Source organism: Lepisma saccharinum, chromosome 7, assembly GCF_977018435.1.
Source record: "Lepisma saccharinum chromosome 7, izLepSacc3.1, whole genome shotgun sequence".
NCBI lineage: Eukaryota > Metazoa > Arthropoda > Insecta > Zygentoma > Lepismatidae > Lepisma > Lepisma saccharinum.
In genome coordinates, this window is record NC_139235.1 from 79,081,524 (window position 1) to 79,094,808 (window position 13,285).

General features: G+C 36.0%; 1 protein-coding gene across 6 annotated transcripts in view; it reads left to right on the top strand.

Moving 5' to 3' along the window:
* LOC145989943 (transmembrane channel-like protein 7) overlaps positions 1-13,285 on the top strand; it is a 54,685-nt gene that overhangs the window by 20,362 nt on the left and 21,038 nt on the right. For all 6 annotated transcript variants that reach the window (XR_014441901.1, XR_014441902.1, XM_083125476.1 and 3 more), the window contains exons 9-16: positions 724-872; positions 2,305-2,455; positions 3,781-4,152; positions 5,495-5,604; positions 6,982-7,141; positions 8,750-8,880; positions 10,512-10,670; positions 12,469-12,602. Coding sequence is in view for 4 of the 6 variants with exons in the window: in XM_083125476.1 (XP_082981602.1) it covers positions 724-872; positions 2,305-2,455; positions 3,781-4,152; positions 5,495-5,604; positions 6,982-7,141; positions 8,750-8,880; positions 10,512-10,670; positions 12,469-12,602 (1,366 nt within the window). In the remaining 2 variants the exon portion in view is untranslated. The remainder of the gene's footprint in view (positions 1-723; positions 873-2,304; positions 2,456-3,780; positions 4,153-5,494; positions 5,605-6,981; positions 7,142-8,749; positions 8,881-10,511; positions 10,671-12,468; positions 12,603-13,285) is intronic.

Here is a 13,285-nt window from a genome sequence, read left to right on the forward strand (position 1 = left end):
TATAGTCACTCTACACTTCTAAGAATACAAAAGTGTAGAGTTACTACCCATGTAAAATTGTATGTTATCAGCCTCCGTGGCACAATGGTTTGCACACTGCGCAACGATACCAGAGATCCCGGGTTCGAATCCCAGCTCAGGCAAGGGTGTTCTTTGTGAGTGTCCCTTCATCATTTCATTTCATCATATCATCAGTCATCCTGTTGGCGAGTAGCCAAAAAGTGGCTAAAAAGCGAAGTAAAATAAGCGAAATCCACCAATCAAAATTGTGTGTTATGTATGTTTTCCTTGGTATAAGCTTTAGAAAGTTTGTCAAAACCAGTATGAAACATCGTAGGAAAAATGAAAACCACTGTAAATAACCCCATTACATTATTTTGCACAAAAAAGTGGTTTTGTGAACCTTTAAAAAGAACAATTGCATATTGTTTATGGTATAATCAAGCAATATTAAAGCTACTGATATTTTCAACTCTGATACAACGATGTCTTTTAAAGTGCACACACTTATGTTCTATGTATGAATAAAGCATAAAAGTACACCCAAAGAAAACACATATTTAATTATTGGAATGGAAAGTCTGAACCAAGATATTGGTCTTTCAGTGAGTGACTATTTTTATTTAAGAAACATAGAATCTGTTGCTCCATCAAAAATCTTAATTACTATGAACTATCCATACATAATTTTCACTTTGATAATTGTCATTACTTTGATTTCAGGGTTGGTTGGTTAACACTGAATTGTATTACGGATATTACACCAATGAAACATTATCATATATTGGAAGCCTTGAATACAGCATCCAGCAGGCATATTTTTTTACGATTTTAATTTGCTATATATTAAGTCTAGTTGCACTTTCTGTGAGGTAAGTACATATTTATCTTTTTATTTTTATTTCTAAAAAATTGTTACTTTATTTTCAAGTTGCGTTATTTCTTCATGTACATTTTATAATGCTTATACACCTCTGTGGCAGAGTGGTTAGCACAGCATGATGCGACACTAAGTGGTTCCAGGTTCAAATCCCATCCTCTGCATGGGTGTTCTTTGTGAGTGTCCCTTCATCAATTTTATCATATCATCACTAGTCCTTTTCATTCAGAAAAGCAACGTAAAATAATCTAATTCAATCAATCAATCAATGTAATGTGTATAAAGGATATGACAAAGGCATTTGATGTTATTTTTTTAAGTGCATTTTGGACTCCACATAGCCAAATAGTAATCACTCTCACATTTGGTGCAAGCAGTTCTAGGATTAATTTCTAGAGGGAGACCCTAATGTGTTTGCATTGACCCATGCATTGTGAGAACAATTGAGTAGCTACTTAAAGTAACAGAAAACAGTGGCAGTGGTGCACACGTCGCCTATACCCAACAAAAACCTTCTTGGCAAGTCGTGGTCCTCAACGAGCTCTTGTACTATGGAGTTTAGTTCACTGCAATTTGCTCATTTGAGCCCATTTCATACATTTTAGTCGTATATGTTCAAAACTTCTACAGTGGAGATTCCTTTTTTTTACTTTGAGAGCAGAAATAAGGTGGTAAACTGCTACAAAAAACCCTAAAGTATATAACTTCCAAGTCTGAATAGAAAGTACAATAGCACATAATTGTTCCTTAGCTCTGGGCATGGTGCTGATTACATCACCCCCACCTTCGGCCATGATCAAGAAAGTGTGGCGCACCTAACTCCACACCCCCTATACGCCTTCATGGTATGGTGCAGGGGAGCACTTTACTTTTTTTCCCAATAAGTTTAACTACCAGACATCCAGTTGTCACATTATTAAAATATTTTCGGAAATGCTTGATTATCTTGTTTTTATGAAACATTCATTTAAAAATAATTTTAAGGTCATGTTATAGTGTTTATTTTTTTAGCCCTGCTAATAATCTTCTTGTCTAATGTAAATTAGTGTACACTTAGTTCAAGGGTTTACTGTATCACTTTGTATTTTATTAAAAAATAATACAATAAATGTTACTATTAATGTGGTTTTTATCCTTGTGATGATGTTTCATCCTGGTTCCCCAGAAATTCTTCAAGCTTATGCTACCAAAATACACACACACACAAACTGGGCATATTTAATTTTTGTGGGAGTGACTGACCATGTAAAGTAGTGCGCGTGTGTTTATTTTGGTATGTAAGCTTGAAAAAGTTCCAAGGAACCAAGGCGAAAACCACTTTTAACAGTAACATTTGCTGTATTATTTTACATTAATAGTGTGTCTTTTTGCATCACAATGTATTAATGCAAGAATTATAATATTGTTATTCTATGTATGTTCAGCATGGCAACATCTTACCGCAAGAATTTTATTGAAAGCTCTGGAGGGAAACAAAATATGTTTTCTAATAAGATATATTGTGGTTGGGACTTTGGTATAGCCACTGAAGAAGCTGCAACATTGAAGTCCAAGAGTGTTTACAATGAACTTAAGGTAATAAATTTTAAAATTAAAAAAGATATGTTTTTTGAAAAGTAAAATTCCCAAATTTTTATCTTCATTTGGTATAAATTTAACCCATTACCAATTCAAGGTTATTTCCATATTTTCAACCAGTTCTATTATTTATACTTAATTTGAAAGTACATCTAATTATATATTTGTAGCAAATATTACTTGAGTGTATCTGATCTTGTACTAAAATGTGTGTTTATTTTCATTATATAATCTCAATATTAATCAGTCTGCAATACTTGTTGTATAATTTTGCTGTACAATTAATAATCTGACCCTGGATGTAATGATAGTAGTCACAGAACTCCATGGTGGAGTGAGGGCCTCCCAGATGACACAGTGGTAATGTAATCGCTTTGAAATCAAGGGGTCCTGGGTTCAATACCTGGTGGAGGCACATAGTGGTTCGGATCCCACTTTAAACTGTAGGTCCAGTCCCGATTAGCCTTACTGTGCATAAAGTGAAGTTAAAACAAAAACTAAAAAGAACACTCCATGGCAGAGTGGTTAGCACAATGTGCTATGAAGCCAGCTATCCCAGATTCAAATCCTCTTTGTGAGAGTACCTTAATTATATCATCATTGCCAGATGAGCCAAAAGTTGCTGAAATATAATATAATCCAAATCAATCAATAAATAGACACAGAACAGCATTGACCAATATTGATATTAGTTTAATTGTAAAGGCTGTCTCAAAAATATGGCACATTTTGAAATGGAAAATAAAAGAAGATGAACTTCGAAGCAAGTGTATTCATGGAGCTGAATAGTGCATGGTATGCAATTAATTGTAAACATGTTATTCATTCACACAATGGCCTTCATGTTTTGAAGATGACGTCTGGAAGATGGCTACAGTTTGATCAAACAACTGTCTTAATGCTGCATTGATTGATTGTTTGTGAATGTCATACGAGGCCCATTTTCATCTTAATGGCTTCGTCAATAAGCCAAATTTCTTGACATTGGGCCCTTGAAAACCCATGTATACTGAATGAACTGCCGTTACACAGCTACAAAGTGACTGTATGGAGTGCAGTGTCATCATCTGGCATGATGGGCCCTTATTTTTTTGGTCATTATTCTTATAATATGCTTTCTCAGAGTATGGACGTTGTGCACCGCTCCACAGCTCCATGATAACTGAATGGCATGGCACCTAGGTCTTCATGTTTTGCACGTTACGTGGTGCCACATTCCTTGCAGTGTTGCCAAGTTGGAATTTAAAAAAATCCCATATTTTTGAGACACCTTTTAGTTAGCTAATCCTAAATGAAGTTACTGATTTCATTTCTCATTTTAGGAACTCCTGGATGATGAGCAAGATGATGATGTGCACTCAAGCTGCATGACCAAATTCTACACCATTGTACTACAGATTATGCTGAACATTTTATGCATTCTAATACTGTGTGGAACTGGTGCATTAATGTGGCAACTTCTCGACAATACATTTGGAGATCATCTAGATGCAACTAATGCCAGCATGATGTCTCTCGTTGTCACCATCATCATGATAGTCGTCCCCATGCTGTTCTCGTGGTTGGTGAAGTTCGAAGACTACACGAATCCGAGAACGGCTCTCTACGTCACCTTGACCAGAACTTTTGGTCTTGAGGTGGTTGTCGTCGGTGTTCTGATTGCGTTTTGGTTGAAACGATCACCTTCAGAAGTGGTAAGTTCTAATTTTGATGCCTGGAGTTGTGTTTATGTATTTTTGTTATTTAGCTTGCAATTGGCTAATTGCGATGTTGAGGATGTGTGAAAATTAGATGAAATTGACTGACGAACACTCGAAACTGGGAACTTTGATGGCGAGAGAAGTTGTCTTTCACAGATGAATAATGATTTATGATTGAGGATTAAAATATGTGGTTGTATAATAAATACCTGTAAACAAGTTACTAACTTTTTCCGCGAGACTTACTTTTAAAGGTTCTTAATTTTGGTGGCCCCCACCCACTTGGGAACTTGTTGAAATTATGAACCTTTAAAAGTAAGTCTCGTAGAAAAAGTTAATGACTAGTTTACACATATTTATTTAATAATGATTTAGTTTTTCTTTTGTATTGGTAGTGATGGTACTGCATTGGATTATTTTTGTTATGTTATGATGGCTTTGTGTGTTAATATTGGTCGTAAACTTACAATTTTTGGATTAGCCGCTTTTCTGTGAGGTGAAGTCAATAGGTCACAAATTACTATAAAAAGTACTGAAAGTGATAGAAACAATTTATTGTTACATTTACATATCCTCTATATCTCGACATAATCTCCACCAATAATGTTGCATTTATTCCATGGCTTTACAAGTGTCCTAATGCATGCACAATAAAGGAAATGATTGGAAAAGCAGAAGGAGAGAATTAGAATTAGAATTTCTTTATTCATGGGCAAAGTTCAACCTGTGGATGCTCTACCACTTAACCTGGGGCAATGGCATATTTTCTGGTGGGTAGTTACATTTACTGTAGCTCAATGTATCACACAGAAATGCATGTTAGAGTCAAAAGGGCATGAATGTATCTAATTTTCTCCTGTTTGCTCAAGTAGACTGGTCGACCGGGATAATCTCCCTGTCTTTATGTCATCACTACATAAAAGTTTCAAGTCTGCTATCCCTGTCTGAACATTTTGCTTGTTAGAGCATTGTTTCGGAGCTAAGAGCCTTCCAAAATGTAGCATTTTTTATCCTGTTTGTATGTAGCCATGCAACACAGATTCATGTTGCTGCAGCATTTATGTTTTATGTCGGAATATAGAAATTTTGAATATGGTCAACCTATGGAGTGTGTAGATCCTACAGTGTGTTCATTTAGTTATTGTGCCACTCGAACACATGCCCATTTAGCAGCTGGCCACTAGCCAGGGAAATTTGATGCACTTAACACCTCAACTCAAGTGCATAGATTTATTTTAATTATCTTTTGGAACAGGTGATGTTGGAAATGCTTTTTCTTGTAGTGCCACATCTTTTGCGAAACCTTTTTTAAAAATCACCTCCTTTTCTTTTCTAGTGTTGGGAGACTGCAATAGGACAAGAAGTGTATCGTCTAATAGTAGCCGATTTTATAATTTCACTCATTGGAACCTCACTAGCAGAGTTTGTTCGTTGCCGTATATACAAGTAAGTTGACTTTTTATGTTTGAAATTTTAATAATTAATCATGTCAAGATCTTTATGGGACTGATACTAGAAACTGTCTTATGTCTTGTGCTTGCAAATACGAGGCTTATCCAGAAACTAAGTACTGATGAGCTATTAAAAGAAAAATAAATATTTACAAGCAATTTGTATTGCCATTTGATGTTCATGATGTATGCTACCTTTTTTTGACATAGTCACCACAATTGTTGAGGCTCTTCTGTATTGGAATACTCATTTTTATTCATAATGGATGAGGTAAATGTGGTTTTAATATTGCAACCAGCACCCTGCAAGGCCACCAGACGATAGAAACCAAAACAACTGCCAGCGAAAGCACAGCAGACAATGCAAGTCAAGAAACTTGCACCAGCAGCACAAGATGGGATAAAATGGAACTACTGCCAACTGAGAAGAAACAAAGGAGTAACGCACTTCCATTTATGTCTCGGATGCCATTTCCTCAGTTAATGAAGGCAGAGGTCCTTCAAAATTAATCAGAAATATCATCCAATTTGCAACACGGAAACACAAAACTTTACGATGCAACTCATTTTTGCATTCCTTCATAATAGAATGATGCTACGTGTGATGGAAACGATATGCTAATGGCTTCTTGACCTCGTTATTGTTGAAATGCCAACAACAAGGAAGTTTATTAGACACAGTTTCATGAAGAAGTGTCTGAAATTTGTGAAAAATGTAGCGAAAGTAACCTAATGTTGAATCAGTCTGTTCTTTCTAATCTTCTCTTAGACTCTCATGCACAACACTTGATCGGCCATTATGCAAATCATCGTGTACATTTCCACATCCTTCATTGAAGTGTTGCACACATCTCCATACCACTGAATTATTCACATGTTCTGTATACACCTCAAAGCTGACACACCGGTTTCATGTTCCTCATATTCAAGAAACAGATTGTGGACTACATTTCACATGAAGCAGGCTTCTCGATTTTCAAACGCTTCCCGGATGACATAGTGGTAATGCAATTTCCTTGTAATTAAAAGGTCCTGGGTTCAATACCTGGTGGCAACACACAATGGTTTGGATTCCACTTTAAACTGAAGGTCCAGTTCTGATTAGCCTATCTGTGCATAAAGTGGACTTAAAGCAAACAAACAAACAAAACAAAATAGATTTTCTTAAATGTTAGAAGAACAAATGTTGATTTTCAAATGTATCCAAATGACTTGCATGCATTGCCAAATAATCAACAAACTCGGAATATGCATGCACTATCGAGACCTCGGCACTGCAGCGGCAATATTTACAAACATAACTTATTTTGTGGATATCCTTCATAACAACATGTATTGATTTGGCATTGAATTTAACTGTTCTTCATTGCAGAAGCCTGTGGAAGGGCATCGGAGTTCCAGAATTTGACATTGCCAGAAATACCTTGAACATTGTTTACAATCAGACACTGTTTTGGGTTGGCTTCTACTTCGCACCATTGCTGGCTCTGATGATAGTAGTGAAGATATTTATTACATTTTATTTGAAGAAGGTGAGTTACTTGTTACTCTGAGTTATAATAAAGTTAATTCATTTGTATTGAGAATTATTGGATAAGAAGTTAAAAATTGATTGCATTATAGGTTGATACCACCAAAAATTTCATATCCACTCCTTAAAAAACTTTTATCTGGGTAATTACATTCTAAAATTGGATTCCATTGCTTTTCTGGTATTATGTCTTGTTTAACAAGGGGTGATATGTTTGGAAACATACCGTATTTACTCATGTATAATGCACACTTTTTTCCAAAATTTTTGCCCCCAAAAAGTGTGGTGCGTATTATGCACGGAATAATTTTTTTATGTTTACGGAACCCTATCATGTTATATATCCTTGTAAAACATGAATTCTGCAGTTTCTGAATATGGCAAGAGTATTCCATTCAAAATGGCGACACTTATTTGCAATGCGGTTGAAATAAGCTCATTACGAAATGAAGGAACGTTCTGATTTTTATGGTACTTTGTATGAAAAAGAAGATAAGGAAAAAGAAAGTAATTACAATTTATTACTGGCCAAATAATAACATATATGGAGTGTGTAAATCCCTTAATGGAGGAAATCTAGTGCTGCTAGCTGCCAGCTTGAGGGTCCTGAATGTGCCTCCTATAAATGTTTCATTAGTCATAGAAAAAGTATATATTTTGAAGTTTTTCTAGAAAAAGTGAAGAGGAAATGAGCAAAACCACTTATAAAAGTTTAAAGGCCATGTGCCATAATTTTTCACTTTGTAATGTAATGTTCTCCTCTTCGTCCACATAACAACACTTGGCTCATTGAATTGGAATGATGTAATTTACTGTTGATCGGCATAGCAACAGCTTTACAACCTACAACTAAGAAAGCCATTTCTTGAACCTGAATTGTACTGTGCATTATATAAGAAATATAATTGTTTGTCACTTTTCCCTATCAAAAAACCAGGGTGCGCATTATACACGCGTAAATACGGTACTGTAGTTTGGGTAATGTTCTGGAGATTTATATTTGTATTGATACACGAGCTTTAAAGTGTCATTAATAGGGACCTGAAAAATATCAGCATATGAAAAACGTTGTAAATTTAAAAATTATTCTAATCATAAAAAAGGAAAACACAAAAATATTCACATAAATTGGCAAAAAGATACATTTGCAAGATAAATATAAAGAAATAGATAATACAAGACCTCACAGAAAATTTATACTTTGTGATAAAATTCGTGTGTAAGAAAAAATTTATGAAATTAACTTTCATGCAAATTTTTCAAGTCTCTTTTCATCACCAATCTGAAAGTTTTTTTGGTTTGTGGTTGGTGTAAAAAAGTTGTTTTTTTTCCAAAACTCTCTTCATCTATTAACTAACATGAGCTTTCTATGAGTGTGATGTTATAGCCTGATCTGTAATGAACAAAGGCAGGTATAATTTATAACTACTGTTCTTAGTTTCCAATATATTACATTGTTAGGATATATAATTTCAAAGTTCACTCTGAAGAAGGGCAAGCATTAAAGTTAATACCAGAATCAGTACTGCAGATTCAGATGACTGGCAATAATTTTTTTTTCAGTTGCCAGAAATTAGTATTCAATTGCTAATTGTTTGTTCCTTTTCAGATTGGTTGCCTCTACAATTGCCAGCCATCATCACGATCGTGGCGAGCTGCTCAAACTCAGACTGTGTTCCTTGTCTTGACATTCCTGTCACTTCTAGGAGTGCTCATCACACTTGGATACATAATTTCAAGGTAAGGAGCACTACTCTTAAGAGGAGTTGTAAATATTGTCATCTCTTTGATTCTACACATTATGTGCCAGAAATGCAGAAATGGGCTATTGATCAGGTGAGTTGTGGAACAGTTTCCAAGCTTTTGAGAGCTAATATCACTCTCATCTTCATGGTAGAAGTGCAGTGCTGAGCGTAAATCTGGTTTGGAGATGGAGGTTTCTACTGAATATGGCAGACCAGTTGGGAACTGCCTGCTTCTTTCATGCTGCGGGTTGACTGGGCTCCAGTTCGAGCTGCGATGTAGATTCAGTTTTTTTCCCATGACTGACTATTGCTTCTCTGATAATGCGGACCCAGTAGTTTGATGATTTGATGATAATTTCTGTGTTGCTGAAATCTATTGTGGCCCTCATTAAGTGAATGTTCTGCTCATTCCGACTTCTCTGGATGGAAATTCTTAATATAACTTTAGTGTTCTCTGCAGTGCTGTTCTGTCGTGCATTTGCAGACAATATGGTAAGCTCCAGGTGGTTTTGAAGTCCTAAATTGCCCTTGGGATTGCATAGTAGGCTCCTGATCTTTGGTAGTGGTTTGTGAATGTTTTTTTTTTATATTGCTTCCTAAAAATGTGTGCTGATGAGCAAAGCCGAACTAATGTGTACATGCCATTGGCATGTGTCGACTGGCTGATCGGCATGCCAATTCCAAGCCGACTAGTAGCAGTCTACTTCAAAGGAAATTGTGCGGACATGCAAAGTGGGGGGAGACACCAAGTGTGTCTAAACACATTGAGGAAGGATTGGTCTTGCTTTAGTGTTCAACTTTTGATCATGGAGTGGATGAACTCTGAAGTTATAACATTAATAAAATAATGTACCGTGACAGTCATCTGCTATGTGACTGTAGATTACAGGACTAGTGAGTAGAGATTCCAAGTCACAACTTGTCATATGGAAAAGTTTCTGAACACAGCATACTGTACTAGTTTTCTTGTGCACAGAATCACTGTCACTTGTATCTGCATCACCACACATTGCACTGAGTCACTGTATCAGATGCACCTTCTTTCCACAGGAACCATGCTGTCCATCATTGACCATTATAATCGCCAACCATTATAACTGCCTTCCACTGTAAACAAGATCACACACACACATGACTGATGTAATTTTACTGGCCTGTAGTCCACATGTTGCCTAGGCCTGCCAGCTCTTGGCAATTCGTGGAATATAAGTTGAAGAGTACCAACTTTCAAAATTGTAACTCATTGGGATATTAGATATATGGACCCAAGTCTCAATCGATATTGACTGACCCTCGTAGTTTTAATTGGAAAAGTTTGTCATTGTTAGAGACTTTTTTTAAAAACACCCTGAATTTCTACAACGTGCCCTCCATCCTGGAAAACAACCCAGCATCCTGTATTGCATGTTGATTTTTATTATTATCTGGCTTGTCTGCTAAGAAAGTAACATAAATTACAGTTTTTTAAAATGATTTTATAAAAATGAAAATTTTCTGCCGACTGTTTCATGAATATGCTTGGGTTTACTTAATTCCCGAGTCAACAGGCTGCTGTTTCACTCTTTTATATACCATTGGTGTTGATATCAAAGATATACAGCTGCATTTGAATTGTTTTTATTCCAGTGTTGAGGCCTCCAATTGTGGACCATTCAGAAACTACAACCATGTGTTTGAAATGGTGCTGAAGGGGATTCTTAAACTGCAGGAAGACAATGACTTTTTCAAATTCCTTATATACATTACGAAGCCAGGAGTTGTTGCCTTCATTTTGATTGCTATGTGGTGAGTTGTTTTTTCTGTATGTTTGATGTGTTGCACACAATAGTGTAAAAATACGTAAAGGAAAAAAGTACTTATGGTTTACTAATTAAACCTTTCTGGCCTTCTCCCCATATTGTAATATTTCTAAAGCACTAACCGTGGTTGGCAACAGGAGCAACCTAAAATTTTGTCAGCAGGTTCAGGCAATATGAGTCCAAGTACTTGACCATAAGATGTTACGAAAAATCATAATTTTGCCTTAAAATTTTACTTTCAAATGTAATTTTTGATACTGCTTTGATATGCCTCTGATACCATTGCCACCAATGCTTGAAAAGTTTTAACAATGAAAAGTTTTTCAAAATATTGGTCAGTATTAATATGTATGCATTCCACTGCAAATTATACATCAATTTACCACAGTTTTGCTTTAACCCCTTAAGTGTAGATGGCACATGAATATATGCCATCCGCATTGTGCTGTTGCAGTGTGAAAGGCATATGTATACACTTTGTGTTTGCTTGGACTAGTTTCAACTGCATGTGACGATGTTGAGAAGATAACAATCACGTTAGGTGACATTATGCTAGCTGTAGTAAAACAAAAACAGAAAAGGAAGAAGATTAAAAAGAAGAAAGAGAATATAAGTTAAGGATAAGAAAAGTTGTCTTCTCTTGTGTGGTGTAGTTCGTACATAATAGAAAACCGAAATATGGCTCAAAAGCAAAGTTTGCGTAATGCAGACATTGAATTGCACTCTTTTGAAGTAATGTTTTAAGTCCACTTTATGTGCACATAGGCTAATTGGGACTGGACCCAGAGTTTAATGTGGGATCCCAACCACTGTGCAATGTGTCACCACCGGGTATCGAAACCGGTATCCCTTGATTGCCAGGCAATTGGGGTTACCACAATGCCATTGGGGAAGCCCAAGTTGCACTTGTTGTTCCTCTGAATCAGTGAATCTGAGTAGGAAAATGAAGGAGAAGATGGGAGCAATGAAATGGAATTTTGCTAAAAAGAACCTTCATTTTACAGTAATGACTAGTTCAGAAAATTCCACACTTAAACTATTCAAGGAATTACATTGGTAAGGAGGTAAAGTTCCCTGTGCACTTTACACCATGCCATGAGGCACATATATCCCCACCCCCATTCTTCGATCTCAGTCATTTTGGAGGTGATGATATCAGCACCACACTGGCCACTTTTATGCCCCCCACCCCCACCAGGGGTTAACCAGGGTACCCATTTATTTGAAGCTGGTTGAACCTCAAGATTCGCTTTATGCAGGGACAAGGCTGGAAAAATTCCAACCTTAGATCACGCAATCTCAAATTTGATTTAAAAACTGCACTTACTACACAAAATAAACATATCACTTCTAATAGCACATTTATGTAGTTACCAGAGTGTTAAATTGATACCTGTATATAGGGGTCCATTGTTGCTTCTCAAATATTTACAGCAGAATTAATCAATTTTTCGTGATTTGCATAACTCTCAGGATAATTCAAACTTCAGATAATGTCGCATCAGTAAATAAACTCCAAATTTTGTGTTTGAGTCTAGTTCGCATTTTGCAGTTCATTTCGCATTATTTTGTGACAAAACAGGGTACGAAAATGCACCTCACACCTTTCAGAAACATGAAAAATGAACATTACAATGTGTTATTTCAAATTTCGTGTTTTTGTCAAAAAACGAAATTTGCATACCTCTACTTATCCCTAATCTTTCTGTCTCTCTGTGAAACTAATATGTTGCCATTTTCAAAGTATTGTTGATTCAAATCTATTGATTTTTGTAACTTTTCAGTGTTGGAGCATATGTCCTCAGGGCAATTGGGCTTGCAAGGAAAAGCATGGTAGGGAGACTGAGGGAAATGCTGATACTAGAAGCCAAAGATAAGGAATTCTTGTTGAAGAGCATTTCAAAAATCACTGAAGGTGGTAAGTGATCTTTTACCATTTAACTAGATGGTACTCCTGTTCACATAAAAGGGCGCAGTTTATAAGATTTGGCAGTTGAAGTATGTGCCACTTTATCTGAACAGGAATGTACAATTAAAATTCATTAAACTTTAGCATCCTCATTGCCAAAAGATAAAGAAAAGTATTCTGTTTAAAGTCATGACCCAAACTCTGTTGAAATTCACAAATATATACAGGGTGGGGAAAAACAATTAAACAATTTAAATATGGTGCCATATCAACATCTTTGTAGGTTGCATGGTGAAACCTACATGCCTGAGTAGAGCACTGTAAAGCATGTACTTTTTAATTGCTACTGAAGTGAAAAATAATGAGTATGCCTTTCATACATTTTTTTAAAAAAATTGAGATATAATCTGGCAACTACATTTTCACTTTATCGACCAAGATTTCAAATTTGGCAACTAGGTTTGATGCATTAGCAGCCAAATTGCACCTAAGTATCAAGATCCAGTTCCCAACACTACTGAGTTGTCAGTATCGCTCCCAGTACAAGTGTTCTTTCCAGTGAAAGATATCTTTGGCTCTAAAAAAACAAAGTATTGAGGAATAAAACTCAGTACAACTTGTCTGAATGTTACAAACAATGATTCTTTAATGTACTAAAAGTCTTCCTCATAGGGTGATGGTGGCAGAAGCCG